At 37.6% G+C, this 23,264-nt stretch overlaps 3 protein-coding genes and 1 pseudogene across 3 annotated transcripts; all 4 read left to right on the top strand.

Moving 5' to 3' along the window:
• Window positions 1–867: 867 nt before the first annotated feature.
• LOC145906906 (ribonucleoside-diphosphate reductase subunit M2-like) lies at window positions 868–2,794 on the top strand (annotated as a pseudogene).
• A 9,556-nt stretch (window positions 2,795–12,350) lies between these two features.
• Window positions 12,351–14,133, top strand: LOC145906551 (uncharacterized). Its single transcript, XM_082993984.1, has 4 exons — window positions 12,351–12,490; window positions 12,667–13,508; window positions 13,576–13,765; window positions 13,826–14,133. The coding sequence occupies exons 1-4, from the start codon at window positions 12,409–12,411 to the stop codon at window positions 14,110–14,112; spliced, it is 1,401 nt and encodes a 466-aa protein (XP_082850110.1). The 5' UTR covers window positions 12,351–12,408; the 3' UTR covers window positions 14,113–14,133.
• Window positions 14,134–16,516: 2,383 nt separating this feature from the next.
• Window positions 16,517–17,537, top strand: LOC145906796 (uncharacterized). Its single transcript, XM_082994244.1, has 4 exons — window positions 16,517–16,649; window positions 16,725–16,892; window positions 17,178–17,345; window positions 17,421–17,537. Exons 1-4 carry the CDS (start codon window positions 16,523–16,525, stop codon window positions 17,492–17,494), a joined length of 537 nt encoding a protein of 178 aa, XP_082850370.1. The 5' UTR covers window positions 16,517–16,522; the 3' UTR covers window positions 17,495–17,537.
• Window positions 17,538–18,022: 485 nt separating this feature from the next.
• On the top strand, window positions 18,023–20,071 carry LOC145906577 (protein mono-ADP-ribosyltransferase TIPARP-like). Its single transcript, XM_082994009.1, has 5 exons — window positions 18,023–18,121; window positions 18,227–18,383; window positions 18,439–18,569; window positions 18,935–19,088; window positions 19,409–20,071. Exons 2-5 carry the CDS (start codon window positions 18,266–18,268, stop codon window positions 19,687–19,689), a joined length of 684 nt encoding a protein of 227 aa, XP_082850135.1. The 5' UTR covers window positions 18,023–18,121; window positions 18,227–18,265; the 3' UTR covers window positions 19,690–20,071.
• The last annotated feature ends 3,193 nt before the right edge of the window (window positions 20,072–23,264 follow it).

Raw genomic sequence — 23,264 nt, 5'->3', positions numbered from 1 at the left:
TATGAAAGGGAAAATTGTTAATTGTTCTCTTTTCTATATTCTGGAGCGGGCGCGGATGTTTGGCTCTTTCCATTTGCCTGGGAGCATTTCATACACCTTTTCATGCAGGCTTCTGATTGGTTTATTTCCATCCGAAGCACCGCACAATGCATTTGGAGCTGGGTAATTGGTACACGGGGGCCGCGTATCGCTGATATAGGTTTGTTCGCATTAATAAGTGTTTGACTGGTAAAAAATATGCGATAATATTATTTATTTTTAAATAATGGAAAGAAAGTTCCCAGCGAAAAGAGGGTAATTAAAAAAAAAGAAACTCCCAAGCGCATCGCAGGGTAGGTGGAAGCGTTGTAATTAGCTTCGCAATAAAACAACAAAAGAAAAATTCCCCAGCGAAAACAGGGTAGGTGAAAAAGAAAGCTCGCAAACGAACAAGAGGGTAGTTGGATGCGTTGTAATTAGCTTTAGGTGCATGCGTTCTAATTAACATTACAGCGACATGCGAACCAAACTTGATATTAAAAATGGACGTTCAAAGAAGAGTGCACACTGCGTATTGTTTAACGATGAAAGTCAGAGCACACGCTGTGCTAGTCTTGACGCGGCGCTGTGGGAAAATTGTTAGTTGTTCTTTTCTGCCTAATCCGGAGCGGGAGTGGGCACTTGGCGAGTGTTTTTCTTCGACCAGGCTGGGAGCTTTTCACGCAGCTTTTCAGACTGTTGATTGGTTTGTGGGGTTATAGTGAAAGCACGCGCTGTTTTATTTATGTTTATTTGGTCCTGCCGAATCACCGCACAATGCGTTTCGTGCTGGACTATCATGCAGCTTCGTAAAAGAACCAGTTAAAAAGAGAGTAGGGGAAGAGTTATATGCCGCCTTGTAATAGTACAACGAAAGAACATCCACCAGCTAAAAAAGCGTAGGTGAAAAAATAAGCTCCCAGCAAGTAAGTGCATGGTAGCTGCATAGCGTGATGAAGACCAACATGATGGCATGCAACTCTAATATTCCTTGCGAAGTTCAAGTCAACAAAATCAACGAATTGAAACAAGAAACGGTAAGTTGGTTTACTCTTAAACTTGCTACTTTTTTTTGTTGTAAATCTTATGCTGTAGTAAAAACTAAACGGACTTAAAACATAACTACAATTTAGATATTGTTTATAGTTTTGTAATGCGACAGGGAAATTGAGCCATTGCTTCGTGACAACGCACGACGATTTGTCATCTTTCCTATTCAATATCATGACATATGGAGAATGTACAAGAAAAGCAGAGGCTTCCTTTTGAACAGTGGAAGAGGTGCAAAATTCTTTGCCGCTTCCGACGGGATAGTTAATGAGAATCTCGTAAGTTACTCAAATACTACACACAACTTTCAACAAGCTTGTATGGTTTGGTAAAATGAATTGTTACAATTAGGTCGAACGTTTTGCTCAAGAAATACAAGTGACTGAAGCCAGATTTTTCTATGGCTTTCAAATTGCAATTGAGAATATTCATTTCGAGATGTACTCTCTTTTGATCAATACTTATGCACGAGACAGTCAAGAGAGAGGTATGTAGTTTACATATTTCACATTAACAATATGATAATTTTTCAATGAATGTTGCTCAGTTTTGTGAATTCTTAATAGGCATTTTGTTATGTTGACATGTTCTGCAACACCACCATAGTTTTGTAAGCCTAACGTCAATCGTCAACCTTTTATCTCAAAATTACAGTTTGTTTAACCATATTTTTACAGTGAGTAACTGTTCAACGCGATCGAAACTATGCCATGTGTTCGCAAGAAGTCTGAGTGGGCCCTCAAATTGATAAATTAATTAGCAACAGTCAACCTGTGTAGAGCGAGTGATTGCATTCGCTGCGGTGGAAGGCATTGTCTTCAGTGATTCCTTTGCTGGCTGAGAAAAACGAGGCCGCATGCCTGGTATTACCTTTTCCTATGAACTCATCAGCCGTGATGAGGTTTGTATAAATTGTAAAGGCAACCATGTAAAGGGGATATGTGGTGGTCGAAAATGCCCATACCCACCGATGCGGCGTTGACCTTATTTCTGTGTTCATATTGTAATGTTTCTGAGAAATGTCGTTTTGCTAACTTTTCAATAATTGAAAACGTGTTTTTTTGTTTCTTACCGGGCTTACATTGTGATTTTGCCTGCTTGATGTTCAAGCATTTGATTAACAAACCATCTCATGCCCAAATAATTAAAATAATCGCAGATGCAGTTTGCATTGAACAGGCAAGTTTTACCTAATACACAGCAGCTCCGCATCCATGCTTTCCAACCTATAATGTTAATCATACAAAAAAAAACGCTTACAGAATCCAAAATCCGCACCAAAGTGTAATGTACATAATTGCTGCAAATAAATTTATTTAGGAGAAAAGCATGCATCACAATAGTTTTGTAAATGGCTGTTTTTTTATATTACCTCTGCCAAACGCCACTCAAATAACGTAGTTTGTGAAAGGCGAACTAACACACAACACAGTGTTGTAACGCGTCTGTTTGGTTTACAGGAGTTTTTGTCCAAAAATTGTGTTTAACCTGTTTTTACTATTGTGTCTTAAGAAAATGTATTTCTGTAAATATGTGATGCAATATATGAATAATACCGAATTGTACGTTTTAGGTTTACAAATCCGAAAACCCGTTCGATTTTATGAGTTGATCTTACTCGAAGGAAAAAAACAACTTCTTCGAAAAGCGCATCGGCGAATATCAGAAAGCTGGAGTGATGGCAAAAGCGGAAGACATGGAATTTCCACTAGATGCAGACTTTTAACCGTTTCCATTGCCATTTATTATATTTCTACCTTCGTCTTACTAAAATAACTGGTATTGTTGTTGGTTTTCTTGTGGGAATCCAGTAATTTCGAATTGAAATGGCCGATTTTTTAAGAATATTCTCCACATATTCGTGCATAATTGCTACTTGAGGTCGAGTTTTACAAACAGTAGGCGTGGGTGTCTGCGGGAAATTGTTATTACATTTACTATTGAACGCAGAATGTACACCCACAGACAATAAACGTCTTATTTGGACGCCTTGCCTGACCATTTTTTTGGTTAAAACATAAAATGCACCTAATTATAAAAAGAAACGTCCCACAAGGGTTGCAAAGAAAGTAGTTGTTAAAAACTGCGTCCATTATTGCTAAAAAATGTATTAATGCTATTTGTTCACCGACTTAGCAGGACGATTGTTCCGTGCAGGAGGAAGTTGGGCCTTTATCTTTCCTCATTCCACTGGGGGGAACAACAGATTATTCACTTACTTTAAAAATATTTTACGTCATATTTTCCAAACCAATGCATGTGATTGATGTAAATTTAACTATAACTGTATAAAAAAAAACTAGACCCTTGTCCCAAACCACAACCGACACTTTGATATAAACTTGCGCTTATCATTTACATATTGTATTTCATTTTCTTAAGTGTTCTCTAAAATGCTTACAATTGTCTTTATTTATCTATTACGTAAAAACACCACAAAATCAGAGGAGACAAACCAGACCTCCGTCTAACCATTGACTGGTCGAAAACCAACTTGATAGTTTATTTCGTTTCAAGGCGTTAATTTGAAACAAAAACAAAACAAAACAAATATTTAATGGCAAAGATATATCATTGCAATGTTTAGGAACAATCTTTGGCAGGTTGATCTGGTAATAAATCAAGTTTGAGTTTTATTCAGTTACCTACTTCCTTTATAAGTTTATAATGATGTTTTGCACTGTTTTTGTGTAAATTTAAATCAATGCAGTTTGTCTTCCTAGTTTCGCAACATTACAATGACATGTCGCAGCCATCAATTAAAAAAAATATTGTTTTCTTTTGAACTAATACAGTAAAACACGACATAAACAACCAAGTTTAGTGGTGCTATATATGCCTAAATCAACAAAACGTTTACAAGAAAACACTTTACTTAAAGAAAGCATTTTACCTTGGGTCACAGGAGATTTTAACCGATGCCTGTTGCTCCTAATGATAGGAACAATAGCCCGATGAATTGAGTTTAAATACATTAAGTTTGTTACCAAGAGAATGCTTGTTGAGTTGGACTGTCCAAAGTCGATGAATCTGAACCGACGTAGCTATTGACGACGGCGTTGCTGTGTCTTCCACCTGAGAAATAGATCGTTCAAATTAATTTCGTTTGAAACAATAAAAAGCGTGGGTTAAAGAAATGTATACAATGCAGTTAGATGGTGAACACGCGCACAACATGCAGTTTATTGATCTCACGATCCGCGACAGAAATGTTCTAACTCTGGATCACTATCGAAAACCGAAACTTAATTTTTTGAGTATATCCAATAAGTTAGGTGACAATAATCTTATGTCTGTTGTGCCACAAGTTACGAATTTAAGACACGTTTTTTAATCAGTTGATTTCGCTGGAACCAAGACGACACCCAAGCGAAGATAGACCTCAATCGCTGTTCCTATCGTAAAATCAACCTATCCCGATGTATTATGTATTTCTGCTCCCTTCTTTCACTGAAAGAACTTGTATTATAATCTTTTACCTTGCTTGCGGGTAAACACTGCCCGCATGTACATTCTGTGAGCTTGAGTTGTTTTTGTTTTTATCATTACAGCTTTACACATTGTACGGTTTCAATGTTATAGTTGCAAGTGGGGTTCACTTGATGCTTTGCTGTGGTCGTCGCAATCAGAACCATGTATGAACGAATCTCAACGTTACATTTAAGATTAACAATGTCAGCAGAGCATTCGGTGCGTAAAATATGTGCGTCACCTTTCTCTTCCCAACCTGGAGATGTCGTTCATATATTCGCTGCAAAACGATCGAGATGTTGAAAATATCTTGGGCCGAAATTGACAAAACTATAGACCATCAGTCAATTCAAGTCGCTTGTGTTTAAGCGGTATTATTTCGAATGCGATCCTACAGAATGTCAGGGCACATGAGACTTATTACACTGATACTTACCAACAGCACCCGCGGTTGAAAAGGCCCACGCGGCAGAAAAGCAAACCATTTTAAATGTATCAATCAAGAAGAAATAGAAAACAAGTAGGTGGGAAAAGAGCGTCGATTGACGGCCAACTAATGTTATTCATTTACTGTTCCGCTGGTATGTCAATAAATCTGAACTGACGTGGCTATTGGCGATGACGTTTCTGAGACCTTCACCCGAGAATTATATCGTTCACAGTAATTTCGGGTGAACAATGAAAAGCGTTGGTTAAAGAAACATATGCGCAACGCAGTTAAAACGTGAACACGCGCAACAACATGCGACTTTTGATCGCACGTTCCGCGACAGCAATTTGCAAACCCTGGATCACTACCGACACTCTCTTAAAAACTAGAACTGGGTTTTAATTTGGGATGTGTAATAATTTACTGGTAAGTACAGCCAAAGATGCCCATGCAGGCGAAACTTAATTTTTCGAATATATCCAATAAATTAGGTGACATTCATCTCATGTCTGTTGTGCCACAAGTTACAAATTTGAGACACGTTTTTTAATAAGTTGATGTCGCTGGCACCAAATCGATGCCTAAGCGAGGATAAGACTTTGCTAGACCAAAATATCTGGTTCCTAACGTAAAATCAAGGTATCGAGATCATTTCAAGTAACCTCCCCCCCGAAAACAAAGAGGAAGTTAGATTTTCTTTTTAAATTTTTTTTTCGCCTTCTTCCTTTTTTTTTTTGGGGGGGGGGAGGTTAATGAAATACAATATGTAAATATTAAGCGCAAGTTTATACCAAAGTGTCCCCTTTACATGGTTGCGTTTACAATTTATACAAACCTCATCACGGCTGATGAGTTCATAGGAAAAGGTAATACCAGGCATGAGGCCTCGTTTTTTTCAGCCAGAATATTGCAGCAAAGGAATCACTGAAGACAATGCCTCCCACCGCAGCGAATGCAATCACTCGCTCTACACAGGTTGACTGTTGCTAATTAATTTATCAATTTGAGGGCCCACTCAGACTTCTTGCGAACACATGGCATAGTTTCGATCGCGTTGAACAGTTACTCACTGTAAAAATATGGTTAAACAAACTGTAATTTTGAGATAAAAGGTTGACGATTGACGTTAGGCTTACAAAACTATGGTGGTGTTGCAGAACATGTCAACATAACAAAATGCCTATTAAGAATTCACAAAACTGAGCAGCATTCATTGAAAAATTATCATATTGTTAATGTGAAATATGTAAACTACATACCTCTCTCTTGACTGTCTCGTGCACAAGTATTGATCAAAAGAGAGTACATCTCGAAATGAATATTCTCAATTGCAATTTGGAAGCCATAGAAAAATCTGGCTTCAGTCACTTGTATTTCTTGAGCAAAACGTTCGACCTAATTGTGACAATTCATTTTACCAAACCATACAAGCTTGTTGAAAGTTGTGTGTAGTATTTGAGTAACTTACGAGATTCTCATTAACTATCCCGTCGGAAGCGGCAAAGAATTTTGCACCTCTTCCACTGTTCAAAATGAAACCCATGAATCATGGATAACTTCCACACTTGTTCCTCAACAAACTCTACTATTAAATACATCTTTGGTCAAAACCTGTAATGTAATTAAACTGTAAGCATGAATGTTAAAAAACATCCAATCAATGAGAAACTACACATTATTCCATGTCATCGTCCAAAAACGTTTGTAAGTTTTCCTACTCTCATGCATTTTTTGTTCCCAGATTCTTAGTCACCAACAATTTGAACAGATAAGCAAAAAATAGCCAGCTCGCTCCGAAAGACTTGCCTCGCGACAATTTCCTCAAAAGTAACAGGCGGTGGCGCCAAACTATTTTTTTAAAGGGTTGATTTGCGTCGCCAGAAGTTTAACCGTGCTTACGTTTTTACGCACTCAAATGTTTTCGTATCGCCCTTTGCTTCGACATGAAAGCAAACTATTTTTCTACCTCACCTCAGCAGGTTTGTTTCTTATCCACACACGCTTGTTAACATTTGCTATTCCGATCCATTTCGAAACATATTGCTACTGTGTCAACTAAAAATATATTCTTTCGAAAAAAGATATTTATACATATCCTATAAAAATTACTGAACTTAACAAACCACAGGCTGTATCCATAAGGCAGGAAACGCTGGTAAACACAGCTAATAGGTAAATAATGGTATAGTTACGTCATCAATTGAAGACAGACGATGTAGAACATAAAAAATTGAAAAACAGGTATAATTACAAAGTAATGTACATAGTCACAAACCCGAATTGGCGTTAGTGCGCAAACTATTTTATAGAATAATGGACAATATTTAACAAAAATTCATTACTGCACGCCGTTTCGATTTAACATGTAGTTTATGTGTGCAAAATTTCATAATATTATTAGAAAAAAATAACAAACATATTGACGTACATCATCACAATTCACAGAGGCACGACCGTACGGCCTCTGCGTATCGGCGTAAGTGCGCAAACTATTCTGGCGAAACTTCTCGGTACCAGCAATATGTGATTAAGTTGAAAGAAGTGTACGGGAACAGGATGGTACATCTTCAGCTTCACATGTTGTTGTTTCTCTAACGTTTTGATTACGTCGCTGTTAACGTTGCAAAGCAGTGGCATATTGGTGTTTCTCTAACGTAGACAGACAACGTTTTGATTACGTCGTTGTTAACGTTGCAAAGCAGTGGCATATTGGAATTTCTTTAACGCACACAGACTACGTTTGTATTACGTTACTTTGCAACGTTGCGAAATAATGGTAAATAGGTTTTTTTAACGTTGACAGGCAAGGTTTGTATTACGTTACTTGCAACGTTGCGAAGTAGTGGTAAATAGGTTTTGTTCAACGTTGACAGGCAACGTTTTTGTTACGTCATCCATGACGTAGTTTATCTGTCGGAAAATGGTACTTACCAACGTTTTGTGGCAACGTTGCAGTTACGTTGCACTTTACGTATCGAGAACGTAGAAATAAAGTTTTTCTTAACGTTGCTTTTCAACGTTGGTTAAAACCTATTTTTCAACATTTGCTTTGATAAAATATGAGTGTGACACGTGTTTACGACCTTATTGCGACATTGGGAACGTCGAAACTACGTTGTGTGTTAGCTGGGGTGGCTCGTCTTGCAGAATGTGATATTCCTAAAATGAAAGTCATTGTAGTATTCAATATGTACAGATGTTATTTTCGCAGTAACGAAATAATCCAAAAGAATTTCCCGTTGATCTATCTTCGGCCCAGTGTGGAGAAACGGCGCTCGTCATCGCCAGGACTAATGCCACAGTAAGAAAAGATCCAATCCATACTAAACGCCTCGTCGTATCCTTCAATATTGATTGGTGGATAGTTTTTATAATAACTACTAAAAGATTCCTTAAACCAAACAAGGAAATTTAAGGCGATTTATTTGCCTTCCAGCTCGTCTAAATCATTGTTTTTGAAGTGGTTCTTGCATCACGTGTTGATATTTAACGACAAAGATATTTTATTAAATATAATTTGGTCTTATTTGAATATGATTTAAGAATAAAAAACTACCAAAGGCCCCTGGCAGGCTGTCGATCGCTCACCGTATCGATATAATTGTATGTTAAATTTCACAAAGCAATCTGTGGACAGCTGTCAATTATTTCTTATTTGAATAATGTTATTTTGAATAAACCCGAGGGTTACCAAGGGTTACTACGATTCGTTTGTACACGGACAGAGTTTATTTGGGTAACAGTTTGTGTCAGCTTAGCTTTGTCTATGATGAGCGAGAGGAAAACTGAAACACCGAAAAGGCAACGCCAATAAACAATTTCAGCGTAGATACAGTATTTACATTTTCGAGCTGAACACACGCAGTGCTTTTCTGTTTAACTGCGGAAAAATCATTAAGGGGCTTAATGGGTTTTATCGCAGATATACATTTACTGAACATGGAACTCAACTCAAGCTCCCACGTATTATAACTTACAACATTTATGCGTTTTGTTAAAAGTATTCGCACATTAAAAAGTGACAAAAATGTGACTTTCAGAAAATGTGCCTGTTTTTTAACCAACACGGATTACTTCATTTGTTCAAATGCGTGATACAAATTTTCCATATGTAATCGTGTTTCTATACATCTAAGCGTAGATTAAGCCCAGCATGTTGTTGTCATAGTAGCTTGCACATCACTGAAACTATTCACATGAAACTTAATTTAGCAAAGCGAGCCCAATTTTTCTCACTGCTGGTATTTCGAGACTTATTTCAGCAAGTAATGTTTTCAGCAACATGACCATTAGCTTACAAAGTTTACAATCCACTTAAACCAGTAAGCATACACACACTTTTTACAGGGCAAACAAACTGATTCGTTGTAACTGCCTTGCTATTAAGCAAACAACAGGAGTGCCCAAAGGTTTTCTACTATGAGCCGCCTTTCAAATAAAACGCCCATTTTGTGCATGTGTTTTTGGTGTAGCGACAATGTTTGTAGAGCTTAGATGTTATATCCGCATAAACTCGACCTTCTGCTTCTCTCCAGTGCACAGCGACAGAGATGACATCATGATATACTTGCTCATTATTTAGTTTCTGTTGGATTTTGTGATACAACAATGGTTATTCATGACCACATTGGGTTTTGTTATGTACAATAACTCTGTTTATTTAAACAGCGCACGTGACCATAATCGAAGCACTGCTATGTTTTAAGCAAACTAAAACTGGAATGTCTGATCAAAAGTCAATCGTTGTTGACAGGGCACAGGGTCTACATCTCACGAATTTTTATTGGCAACAATAAATCTTTCAAGTAAACAGCAAACCACAATGACAGTGAAAATACCAAAACATGCATTTTAGTGAAAGTACGGAGCAACTTGCGTAAACAAAAATATAGAAGATGGAAATCAGATCTCACACTCCAGCACATATTTGTTTGTTCTTTGCCAGGTGAGTTTTGTTTCGTTAGATTGTGTGGATTGTGCGTTGAGTCGTGCATGAAGTTTTGTTACAGAAAACCGCACGTATTTCGAATCCGAACAAAACTAAACTTTCTGTCACGATCACTGGCAGCTGGCAAGCCCTGTCCACGTGGGCTGCGTAACATCGTGCATCAAACAAAACAAAGAATTTTGCAGCTGCTTAACTGGAAGTCCAAGCCTATATTTCGGTAGTTTACAGAGTTTGTGGTTCTCAATACGTAACTTGGGAGAAACTCGAAAACAAAAAAATGAGTAATCTTTGTATAAAAAGATATAGGAAGATTGACATCGTTAAATACGACGTATATGCCTGGTATCTTTGTGTAGATAACTATGTTGTGATAGGGTTAATTACCCTCCATTGACAATGGAAAGAAACTTCTGGACATGTGGAGTGTAACACTTTTTCGTACTCTTCCATGATAATTTCACACCTTGTGCCACATGGAACCACTAATTGTATCAGAGTGTAATTATTTTCATCCCACAGTTTTTCTCACTCGTGAGGAATATCAACCTGACGTTGCCAACTCACGCTGTATATTACCAGAACACATCATATAACATGCTGTAGCATAGAAATCAAGTTGAATCATCGAGAAACTTGATTTGCCCGGGGTACTTTCCCGTAATTAAACGCTTCGTTGAATCAAACTGAACAGGAAGCGTGGGCTAAGCAAAGCGGCAACACACACGCACACACACACACAATAGCAGTAAGAACAAAAGCAACATTGCTTTGCCTCAGTTCAAAGTAGATATTAGGTTACATCATACGATGTAGTTATCTAATACGTAGGGTAAGTCTGTTAACTTGTCAAAGATGAATTGCAAAATTTGCAGAGTAAAAAAGTTAATGTTGTAGTTGTTGAAAGCGCAGATCATATGCAGACTAGGAAATGATAGAAAGGATCGGTGTTTGTGAAGTTTCCGTTGATAAATGGTTACTCGTACCAACAGTATACTTGCATTGCAAACAAACACAGTTAGTTCTTCCCTAGGCTTTTATTTGACGTTGGCAAAACCGGTTAGGCATTGTAGGATGGAGGAAAGGACTTTAGTTGGACAATCTGTGGCACATAATGTCCTCAACATAACTAAAATAAGCAAAAAAAATAAAAAAGCTGCTGTCGTTATCGGGCTTGACTGGTTTTGTATTGCTTACATTTTTTTCGAATAAAGTTAGACTCCGACTTTTATGTTTATTGTAGGCCATTTACCTTGTTACTATGCAGAATGTAATACAAGCCAGAGGTAGTTGTTTTGGACGATTCAGCTTTAGACAAAGAACAGGGTTAATGCCAAATTTGCGAGACAGCCACGTCACGCCTCAGGTGCTTAAGTAAATAAAGGTGTCGTTGGTCTCCAAACAGAACTGGATGCGTGGTCAAAGCGACACCACAACATACACACAATAGCAGTAAGAACAACAGCAACTCTGTTTGCCTCTGTTCAAGTTAATTATGAGATTGCGAAAACACAGTTAATTTGACGCTTATTCTGTACCAGGGATATGTCTGTTAATTGGGTAAAATGGATCGCAAAATTCATTGAGTAAAGGAGCTGTTGTTGTAGAAACGACCTAGATACCAATGATTGACCCGTGTTAGTAACGCTTTACAAAATCGCCACTCACACTAACAATACCTGTGTGCGTAGCAATCAAACACAGACAAGAGAAACTGTTTTCACCCTGCGTGGGTGCTTTCCCATAATTAAACGCTTCGTTGGTCTGCAAACAAAACATGGTGCTCAGACAAAGCATGAAGACAACACGCGCACAACAGCAGCAAGGAATCCTTGCCCTGTTTAAATTTTATTTTGCGTTGGCAAAACCAGTTGGTATTACAGGATGAAAGACAGAACTCAGTCAAACAATTTATTGAACATGATAGCCTCAACGTAACTTAATTAAAGTAAGAACAGTTGTTGCCGTGTTCTGCCCTTCCTGGTTTTGTATTGCTTAGTATTTTTTGCGAATTAATTTAGACTCCAAATCATGTTGCTTCGTGACCCCTGTTGTGCACTTAAATTTGTTAATATACTGACTAAAATACAAGCCAGAGGTATTAGTTTAGACCGATTCAACCTTCGACAAGAAACAGGGTTTATACAAAATTTGCGAGGAAACCACATCACGTGTTCATTACGGGAAAGGGTTAAAGCATTTGTTGACTGTTTTTTGTTGGTTGCACATGACCTGTGACCACAAAGCTTTCCGTCATACGGTACAATAATCAATTTTAACATAAAAAATGCGCCTATACTTTATAAAATACGAAACACGATTATTTTCTCCAATGTCGTGTTTACTTATTACATAATTTTGTAAACCAGAAATAAATCACGTTGCGGTTTACACATCAATAACCTCAAATTTCCCAATTTATGTTTCAGTGCATCTCGGGGTGTCATATCGAAAATAGTATGGGAAAATCTAATTAGGTTTGGTGTTAATTAAAATGGGACAAGCTGCGTTAAAATGTGTAACCAAATTATTTTGGTTTATTGCAAGTCGGGTGCCGTGGACAGAAGACAATCCAGGTAATTACTACAAAAGCCATATGTTTACCAAATGGCGGCCTTGTAAGACACCTAACGTTTTATAACCAGAATTTAACTTGAAATCTAGAACTATTGTTATAGCTCTCGTGGCCAAAGTTTTATTTACCGCAATGTTGATACTTTAACATAACTTCCACAAAACTTTGCTCATGCAGAACAGAGAGCACGGACTTGGTCGGACGACAATCGGTCGAGCGTAGAAGAAGAAGAAGAAGAAGAAGGGAAGAGTTCTCCCAACCAGCATAAACAATGGGAGAACGAGAAGAAGATTTACGAAAATAAAATAAATGACCTTGAGAAAACAGTAACCGAACTTAAATGGAAACAACATGAAGATGGACTAAGGCTTCGAAAAAAGGAGAAAATGTTAAAGGAAACGAATACGAAGCTTTTGAGAAGGGATGGAGGATATCAACAAATGCAACAATACGATGAGAAAATTCAACTATCAGATCGCAGGAATCGCCAATATAAGATGGAAAAATTAGAAGAAAGGCTTGAAAATGAACGTACTGATAAAGAACAAATGAAAACGAAATGCCAAGCATTGGAAAATGAAAAGGAGATTTATGAAATAAACTTACAAAGATTGAATCGAACAGTGAGCGATAAAACACAACAAAATGAAAGTTTGCAACAACTTGTAGGTGAGAAAAATGAGCAGGAACATAAATATTGTATGATGATCGGAGACTTGGATAGGATGCTGAATGATCAAAGACAAACGCTGTACGCAGTTCAACAAGAACACGAAGTGTTAAAGCAGCAATATGAACAAGAAGTGCTTTTTTTAAGGTTTAAATACGAAGAAGCAGTACAGTTGCTACAACAACATCGTGAGTTCGTAAATCACCAGATTTTAAATTTTTTAGCTGTACCAAGTTCTTGGTGTCCAATGGAGGGGGATTACCAAGTTGTAAGTTTGGACGAAGGATCCAATGAATTTGATCGGGTTTCTGTCCAGTTTCGCTTGTCTTGTCAACAAAATATCATTAAGGTATGTTTTGGGCAGTGCATGGGGGCTGTTTGTTTATGCAGCTGTTTTAATTCAATCGTTGTAACAGATTGAACGTTTGCAAAACACGAGACTATTTCACCAATTCGCGGTACAAAGACAATTCGTCAAGGAACAGTTGCATCGTCACGATCTGGATCACATTGCTGTCACAAAGGAACTGTTTCACGGGACTACCAAAAAAGCTTTTGAGGGAATTTGCAAAAATGGATTTGACAGGGGTTACAGCGGTTACAACGGTAACACAATAACTTGGATATAACGCACTGTTGAAACAAAACTAAACCAATTCTTTCCAGGTACTGTCTATGGAAAAGGAGTTTATTTCGCCACCACAGCTCGTTACTCACATAGATACGCTGAGGAGGACGAAGATGGCATTCGCAGAATGTTTTTCTCCGAAGTAATTACTGGTTATTACTGCTCGGGCCATACAGACATGAAATATCTTTCTACTGCCAGTGGAGGGCAACCCTATCACAGCGCAGTGAACAAGATAAATTGTCCAGAAATCTATGTTGTGTTTAATGATGTCAATGCTTATCCCTCCTATATTATTAATTACAAGGATAAAAAAAATGCCTAGCATAAAATTTTTTTAATTACAATCCACAGTTTTTTTAAAAATAGCGTTAAATTGTAATATATCACTAAATTGTGTGCATTACGAATCAATAAATCATGTAAATCAAAAATAAATCAAAAAAAAATTACAGTTTGCTTTTGTAATTAAAAAAATCGTCCTTGTAAGGTTTTTGGGCGCTTTGCGCACCAGTGTACCTTGGTCACAATATACCCCCGTGAAACCACTGAGTTTCTGTAGCTCAGTTGGTAGAACGTTAGGCCCGGTTAGTCCAGGGCCGACTTGTCAGGTAAAAGGGGCTGATCCATATAGGCAGAAATGTCTGGGCAAACTTAATGATAGCGATACGATAGCTGTGATAGCCAAGCAAGGACCTGTGCAGTGGAGCGATTCTGCCATTCTTACCATTACACAAAATATTACTGCGTTATTTCTAATAATTGTGTTATTTTTTGGTCATTTATCAAGTAAAAAGTATTAAAGAATTCATTAAGGAATGATGAGATGCAGTCAATACACAGTTTCTATATAGTAGGGTTTCTATACGGCTGTTAAATAAGTACTGTTAGTAGACGTCGATCCTTTAGGTATCAAACTAGGCAAAAACCAAATCACAACTATTTGTTGCATTGATGATATCGCATTCGGTAAAGTTGGCTTCCAAACAGTTGACCACATTACGTCCTATTGTGGATTGAGACTAACTTGGGTAAAGTTGTGCCCCTACGTATACAGAATATTTGATCTCCGTTTCCCCCCACGCCGAAAGTGTTAAAGCTATTTTTGAATTGTTGTTGTTTCGGTTACGTGACTGCTTATCCTTCTTTTTTTACTGTCTTTTGCAGTTATTTGTGCTTCCAAATATTTTAGCGATGTTCCACTTTTATTGTGTATTATTGGGCAAGGGTTCTTGAGAATGCTGGTAAGGAATAACTTTGCTAGTTACTTCCTCTATGCGTTATCAATATTCCTGACAACTTTATCCAATAATCCTTAGCCTGGTACGGGGAAATCTAATACCCCAGCATAAAAAACGCAGTTTAAGCCAAAGTTTATCGTTACTAAATCAATAAATATTTTCGAGAGCAGCTTTGTTAGGTGATATTTATAATAGGTTTTTTTAGGTTAATTAAAGAAACTTGCTTCTCCTAAAACATAGCAGTAAAGTCGCGGACTTTGTCAAAGATTTGCAACATGTTTTCCGTGATGCATTTACAACTAGAAAAACTTGTACCCATGTTAATAATGCAGCGCGAAAAGCCTTTGAGGTGATTCAAAGGAAAGGTTTTGCAACGGTAAATCTCAAACCACCAAATTCCGCTTGACTGGGTTTTGGTTGACTTGTAATGTGACACGCAGTGCCATGCACGCTTGAACGGCGCAAGGTCTAGTTCGGTTCATTAATGTACAGTGATTGACTTTTAACCGGTTGAAATTATCAGGAATTCGGTAGCTACCTACCAGAACAAGTGGTCGCACAAATTGAAGTGTTGTTCAAGTTGTTTTGAGTTTATTTATCTTTCGTTGTGGGATCATTGCGTATTTGTACATTTCATATTCCAAATCTTAGGTAACCTACCAAGAAAATCAATTTGAAAAATAAAATGTTTCGTTAAAATTACTGACAAATTCAACTTTATGTCAATAGATTAGCAAGACTTTTTTAGTAACATTGCTGGGAATATCCAGCACGGATCACAATAACGTTCGCGCAACATTGCACTGGAATGGCAACTGTGAAAACCGGCTTTCGGTTGACTGGCTTTGGTTGAAGCTGCCGTCTGGTTCAACGTACAAAAGAAGGCAGTTGCTTTTCAGGCAGAATAAGTAAGGCAAGCATTAAATTCAACCAGTTGCAACGTAACAGTGATTATATATGTGTGCAAAAAAGCCATAATATTGGAGAGCTGCAGACAGGGTGTACACGCACAGGGCACCCAACAGATCGACGTCGACCAAAAGGTACCACAAAGTGGAAACTAGTGTGCCCGCTAGTGTAAAAGCTAGCACAGTGTCACAGTCACCAGCTGCACTGATGTGACCTGACAGGTCGAAACAGTGCGTGCTGACCCTGTCTTCAGCTCTCCTGTGATTATATAGCAATATATTGTTAAACGATTTTTGTAGGTCTTACCATAACAAAGATAGAGAATAGTAATGGTGTTTGAAAGGGTGTGTGTTGGAACGCTTCTCACGGCTTCGTTGGTCTTGGGGTTGACGAGTGTCGTTTCTCCACATTGGGCTGAGGATCCTACGACGGGAAATTACATCGGGTTATTTCTTACATGTGAAAACAATACATGTGTCAAGACACCTACTGTCGGTATTTTTTGTGGTTTTTACTTTTATTAAGTACGTTTGACATTTCTTTATTAAATATGGACTGTGTTTAGACATCTTTGGAACAGGAAGGATGTTGGTAATAATCTGTTTATTGATTGGAATCTTTTTTCAAAGTATTTCAGCTATTATCTACTTTGGCTACGTTATTCGTATGAATGAAGGTGGATGTATAACAGTTTCCTTGACAACAATGACAAGTAAGATATCCAGCAATGGTTCCCAGGATATTTTTTATTGTTATACCGTGGGTATATGATGTGCTTTAACTTTAGGTATATTTTATCTGCTTACTGTCGCCATCTTCGGGAGTCATCTTGGATTATCTGGGGGTTTTGAAGATTGGAGGCGCGGATCAAGTTATATTCAAGTTGTTTTTGCATTCGTAGCGAGTGTCCTTAGTGTGATTGCATCCGTACGTGCTCCTGATAGAGGAAAATTAAGTAAGACAATTTTTATTGTCACATACACACGAATATATCTACTATCTAAAAAAGTTTCGTTTTAGGCTAAAATCTGTCAGTCTTAATGAATTCGACAAATATATGATGCTTTGAAGCATCATCAGTGTCATTTTTTCAAATAGAATCGTTGACGAGTATCTCTTGTATTCTGCATACACATGTATGTTGGCGAAATATCGTTTATAACACAATCCCCCCAGCAAGGCAATAACGTTTGGATGCAACGACAGTTCCTCGTATGTCAAGAAATTGTGTTCATTTTAGATGTGGGAGAACTGCCCTTAATTTTCACTGGAATGTTTCTAACGACTTCGTTTATTCTGTCAATAATGGCTTTGACTCAACCATATTGGCTTCTACGCAACTCATCTTCTGAATTGTTTGGATTATTTAGTTACTGCAAGGAGGGTACTTGCCAACCAATACCCCTTGGTAATTTGAAAGCCTGTAATGATATTGTTACAGCAATCGACTACAAACAATTGCAGCTCGTATAACTGTTTTTAGACATGGATAATCCTGCTAGGATAGCTACAGCTGTTTGTCATTGCTTGGCATCGTTTCCCGATGTGTTTCCATAATTTGTTACTTGAAAAATTGTAGCCTAGAAAAATTTTGATCGGTGCTGCTGTTACAACAAGTAAGTCAAATTATTGTACATCTATTCGATATGTCCATTGACCTGCTGGTGATTTCACTCATCTTGGCTATGTACACTAGATCAATGCCATATGTTGCTTATGCGAATATGTTTTCTTGCGCAGGGACAAACATTGTCCAATCGTAGGGGGCTGTACGTATCTCGCACTGACAAAAACATACAAAAGTTCACAGTATCCATGCATTCACCCGACTATCGTGTTGCTTTTGCTGTTTGTTGTGTTTATCAGTACTGTCAGTCGATTTATGGAACTTAGCAAAGTATTACAACGTGTTTTATTAACTAGTTGCATTATAAAAGCATAGTGTTCCTTCATTCTATTTATTCATTGATCAACAAACAGATTTTTACAATTTAGGCATTAACATAATTTGTTTTGCAGGTCTAACTTCTATTGCTATGGTGATCGTGTTTGGAATTCCAAAGGCAACGAACGGTCTTAGAGGCGAATGGCATAAAGGAATTAGCTACGATGAAGCTATTGCAGCATTAGTGGCTGATTTGTGCACTTTCTTCGGTGTAATAAAAGCTAAGCTTCAATCTGAAAGTAATTTCTTCAAATAAAACTTGTTTATTCCAAAACCAAACAAACTAAGTGAAATGCAACATGATTTGTCACATTTCTTTCATGGTCCACTTTAAACAAAATCAGCGGGAACTGCAATTGAAAGACGACCAACTAGAACAGCAAATGCAACAACTGCGGTTACGGCATCAACAGGAAGTGTTACAACAAAAAAAAGAAATCAAAAAATTAGTGCAAGAGCATGAACACTACCAACAAATGATGCAAGAGATGTTCATGATAGGTGAGTAGGACTACAATATTCATGTCAGTTCAATTTTTAACTACAATCTGAACAGAAATTCCGAAATATTGGACAGCAATGAAAAAAGGTTACCATTTAAAATACGATGATTTAGACATATATTCGCCAGAATATGCAGAAGTTGAAAGCAAGTTTAACTGTTCAGATCTCATCGACATCCATAAGGTAGTTTGGCATTTCTACTTTTGTCATATTTTAGCTATTGAAAAATTTCAAAAAATTTCAATGATACATTTTTTAGTAAATATAAGTGGAGTTAATAACTTTGAATAAAAAAGCCGAAGCTAAGATGCTGTTAATCATTTTACGTAAACGTTTCGAACCTATACTTGGTTCATCATCAGTATTACTACAGCAGGTTGCAGAAAAGCGCGAGTTAATATAGGACTGAAAGGCAGAAGGGAAACAGCAGAAACAACAACGAGCAACAAGCCGGAGCAGTGTAGCGTGACAGCAACGTCGATAGCACAAAGTGACGTCATCATTTGCAGAGAGTCGAGCTGCAGTGCAGACCTCGCCTGTATTATCAGTTCATGCTTCAGAAGAGAAGTGTGGAGACTCAACTGGAGATCTTCGGATTAGAACATATTCCTGTTACCAAAGAGTTATTTCATGGAACCAGAAAACTTCCAATGCCCCACATCGCCAGAAACGGGTTCGACAGAAGTTTCTGTCGCGAAGACAGTTGAGTGTTCATCGTTTTTTAGATCTTTTATGAAACAATTCCCATACACACAAATCTCATACTGTTATAAAATGTTGAACAGTGATGTAATTATATCGTTAAGACAACAATATAAAGCGTATGTTTAACCCAAGAGTTAGATGTTTTGTTTCTGTATACATACAGGAGACCTTTTTAAAATTGGAAATATTTTCGCAATTACTTTTTACTACCTCTTGTAAATATACTTCTAGGTTTTTGTGTTTGTTTTGATATTTCTGTGATGAGTTTTTCATTCAGACGTAACTGCATCGTCACCTCAACTTTATTTTTTCTCCAGAACATATGTATGGAGACGGAATTTACTTTTCACCATCAGCAAATTTCTCAAAAAAGTTTGCCTTCAGGGATGTAAAAAAGATTCATCGAATGATTCTTGCTGAGGTTATTACAGGTCATTACTGCAAAGGAGAGAAAAACATGCGTCATCTTCCCATGATTGAGGACGGTCCTCCCTTTCACAGTGCTGTAAACAAACTTGACAATCCAACTGAATACATTATATTCAATGATGCTGGTGCTTATCCCAAGTATATTATAACCTTTCAGTTAGACGATTAGGAAACGGCCGCTCGCCAACGACGCGAATGTTAGTTATGACTGTTATTAACAATCGGTAATTGCCCTATGATGTTTGGCGTTACTTTCAACCATTTTGAAACTATTGACGATTGGTATATTTTTCCGTGATGGCGGTATTGTTGTATCACTGCCATAAAATTCACTATTTAACAATATACTCTGACTGACGTCGTATTACAACAGCTGCGTATATTAACCACCAACATCACGGCTCAGCCTATGCCGCCAATATGGACCAAATCTACTCTTCACAACATGTTGGAGCTAGATATTAAACTCTCCCAGAGATGTTCAAACTCATGAGCTAAATTCAACCATGACAAAGAACTGCCGACAGTGATTTACGGAAGCTCGAATGTTTAGAGCCTGTATGTAATGATTAAGTGGGCTGCTGAACTCGCTTCTCCCAAAAGATAGCAGTGAAGTCGCTGACTTTGTGAAAGATTTGCAAAAATGTTTACTGTGATGTATTCACTAATAATAAAAAAAAATTATACCTATGTTAATAATGCAGCGCGGAAAGTCGGGAATTGCATCGGCAAATCTTAAAAACACCGAATCCCTCTTGACTGGGTTTTGGTTGACTTGTAATGTGACACGCCATACAATGCACGCTTGAATGGCGCAAGGTCTAGTTCGGTATATTATTGCACAGAGAGTAACCTCTCAGCTAACAATTTGACGTTTTTATGACGTCGGTTTTAGGTCAATATTTGGTGTAGACCATATAAAAACGTTAAAAAAAAGCGTTGATCTCCTACTGACGACTTGGATTGGTTTTGGGATTAAAGCGTTAAAATTCTTTCAAAAAGTGATAACTAGGACTGGCCTAGATTTCTACTTAATCATCCAACCAAGATTTTTTTGTTGAATAAAAATATATTTCTTTACCCCACAATGGCCAGTCCATTTTGTGGAAAATGAATTTTTTGTTTGGCCGACGTACTTGTCGCCACATATCATACATGTGGCAACATATATGCCATAGTTTCGGCAGTTTAGCACTTGTGGCAGTTGGTGGTTTCTGTTTGGTGTTATCAAAGTCGAGGTTTCCTTGACCATAGACTTAGTGCCTCCTCTATTACCGCACAGACGGCAACGCCCGCGCGGTTGTGATCGTCCAGCAATTCGTGTATTGCCACTGTCGTGAGCAATCTCCCGGTACTTGTGGAGTGTGCTTTCCAACGTTGCTGGTCTTTTGTATGTAATCATCGCCTTGGGTTTGAGTTGTTTTCTTTTTGTGTAAGGCGTACAAGTTTTGGGAAAGTTGTTGCCCAAACCAAAGGGGTTTTCGCGCTATTTTTGGCTGTTTCGGGTCAAATCCCTATGCCATTCTGTCGCCCTTCGAAGTATGTTTTTGTAGGCTTTTGCAGGAAAACCCGATGATACACACTTTTTGAACATGTATGATATGCACATGTATGATATGTGGCGACAACTACGTCGGCCAAACAAAAAATTCATTTTCCACAAGGTGGCGTGGCCATAGAGCGTTTTGTGGTAAAGCCCACACAGAGATCTGCAAAAGCAAAAACGATAAAGCTGCTCTTTTTGGGCATTACGTCAGCAAGCACAACACGGTACTAAGCTCAAAGCCTAGCCTGGATAAATGCTACTACGTAACATTTGTCGAACAACCTTGCTGCAGAACACTTGACGTATGCAATGCGAAACGGCAAGTCATAACCAATGCAACAATTAACATTCAACGTATGGTGTTGCCCAGGATACGATAAACGTTTCTTGTTGTTTTATTATTTATTTAAATTTTTTATTTATATTTACATTTTAATCTTTTAAACCGTTCTAATCCATCTGGTGTGTTGCCTGTAAATGTTATCTTTGCACCCGCGAGCAAACCGCTGACGCAACAACGTTTTTCGTTGCTACCGTTCAACTGCTGCTGTGCTTGTGTGTTTTTATTTGTTTTGGTACAGGATGGCGGTCTGGAGGTTAAGTGTTTACATGATAGTCTTGATGTGTGCTATTGATGCTAATCACTACGATTACTCTTGTTGTTTTTAAAATACTAAGGATGCCGCATAGGCGAAATATATATATTAAAAAAAACATCTTGTTTGGATGATTAAGTAGAAATCTAGGCCAGTCCTATAGTTATCACTATTTGGTGTAGGTTACGTTTTCCGAAAACGTTATTTTACGTAAATGTGTCGACTCCAGTCTACGTAGATAAAACGAAATAAATTACGTTTGGATGAACGTCGTCGTAACGTTACTTTCCAACGTCACTACTAAACCGTTTTTTCAACGTTGAATGTTTACGTCCAAATAACGAGCGCTTAACGTTTATTTTACGTAAATGTGTCGATTCCAGTGTACGTTGTTACAACGTTTAAAACTTGCCACGTTTTTCTTGAAAGTCACAATTGAACTCTTTATCCAACGTGTAATTTTTACGTCAAAATAATCGTTCGCCTGATGCAGGAGATCAAACGTATCCTGTACCTTACTTCTTGTATTATTTTGTTTCAAGCGATTCATGATATCACGTGACGTTATTGACCAATCAGCTCTCAGTAGGGTGAGCTTTAAAAAGCCCAGTGTGTACCTGAAAATCATCAATCTACTTATTTTGTCGTAATACTGTTATACTGCTATTCTGATATTAACTGCTATTCTCCCTGAGCCTGGTAGAATGAACGTTCGTTTTGCAGAGTTTCGTAATGTACCGTTGCAATGAAGCTTGTAACGGATTTCAATACTACAATTATTTAGAGAATTTTCCAGGGTCAGGTTTCTTTGCAGAACGAGGTAGAAGCAGGTTTTACAACCCAAGAGACTCATCTCGCGTTCACGCGGAACGCAGAATGAAACACGGTCAAATATCTCTGAAACAATTAGATTTATTTACGCATACAAAAATTCGAATAATAAAAACCGCGAAAAACAAAAACTACTGCATAATGGTAAAGGAACTCACAAAAATACGCACAAAATTTCACGACAATCACATGAAATATCAGGCAGTTGATTCGTATATTTGTGTAGAACCACCACACTCACCACAGTTTTCCTATAGGGATCTAATATTGTTCAAACATTATATTTAAAAAAACTTACAAGCATCTTCTTCAGCTTGATGAGAATAATTGATCTTCGAATATATATCATGTTATATACAATGAGATGAGCATTGATATTATTAGAAACATTTTTTTTTTGGTTTCTTGTGTCGTTTTCTGTTGTGCTGATTTCCTTCCCATTTCCACTATTTTTCCACCTTAAAAAGAGACATTGCGAGCAATCCTTGCTCTTGTGGTACCATTTGTAGGCAGGCAGCAAACGTTTGAACAGTGGTGCAAAATATTTTAACGGATACGACCTGCCTGCTGTTTTCGTCACAGTCGATGCACATAGTCAGTTAGTCTCACAAGTCTGAACATAGGATGTTTTTCAAATGTGTGCTCAGCATCTTTAGCATTAAAGCTATCAACTTCCAACAGTTTGAAACATTATGGACACAAACAAATCATTTCAGTGAACACAATCTTTTCAGACCATTTTTGCTTACTAACATTTGTCTGTTTTCTTGT

Source organism: Ascidia mentula, chromosome 6 (genome assembly GCF_947561715.1).
Source record: "Ascidia mentula chromosome 6, kaAscMent1.1, whole genome shotgun sequence".
Lineage (NCBI taxonomy): Eukaryota > Metazoa > Chordata > Ascidiacea > Phlebobranchia > Ascidiidae > Ascidia > Ascidia mentula.
Note: the sequence above shows the minus strand (reverse complement) of the source record. Positions and strands in the feature narration are given on the sequence as shown.

Excerpts from the sequence above, each read along its gene's own strand:
- LOC145906551 (XM_082993984.1), top strand. The coding sequence starts at position 12,409 with ATGGGACAAGCTGCGTTAAAATGTGTAACCAAATTATTTTGGTTTATT. Across the intron at positions 13,509-13,575 it reads GTCAACAAAATATCATTAAG|ATTGAACGTTTGCAAAACAC; the intron begins GTATGTTTTGGG and ends TCGTTGTAACAG. Across the intron at positions 13,766-13,825 it reads GGGTTACAGCGGTTACAACG|GTACTGTCTATGGAAAAGGA; the intron begins GTAACACAATAA and ends AATTCTTTCCAG.
- LOC145906796 (XM_082994244.1), top strand. The coding sequence starts at position 16,523 with ATGTTGGTAATAATCTGTTTATTGATTGGAATCTTTTTTCAAAGTATT. Across the intron at positions 16,650-16,724 it reads TTCCTTGACAACAATGACAA|GTATATTTTATCTGCTTACT; the intron begins GTAAGATATCCA and ends CTTTAACTTTAG. Across the intron at positions 16,893-17,177 it reads TCCTGATAGAGGAAAATTAA|ATGTGGGAGAACTGCCCTTA; the intron begins GTAAGACAATTT and ends TGTTCATTTTAG.
- LOC145906577 (XM_082994009.1), top strand. The coding sequence starts at position 18,266 with ATGCAACAACTGCGGTTACGGCATCAACAGGAAGTGTTACAACAAAAA. Across the intron at positions 18,384-18,438 it reads GCAAGAGATGTTCATGATAG|AAATTCCGAAATATTGGACA; the intron begins GTGAGTAGGACT and ends CAATCTGAACAG. Across the intron at positions 19,089-19,408 it reads AAGTTTCTGTCGCGAAGACA|AACATATGTATGGAGACGGA; the intron begins GTTGAGTGTTCA and ends TTTTTTCTCCAG.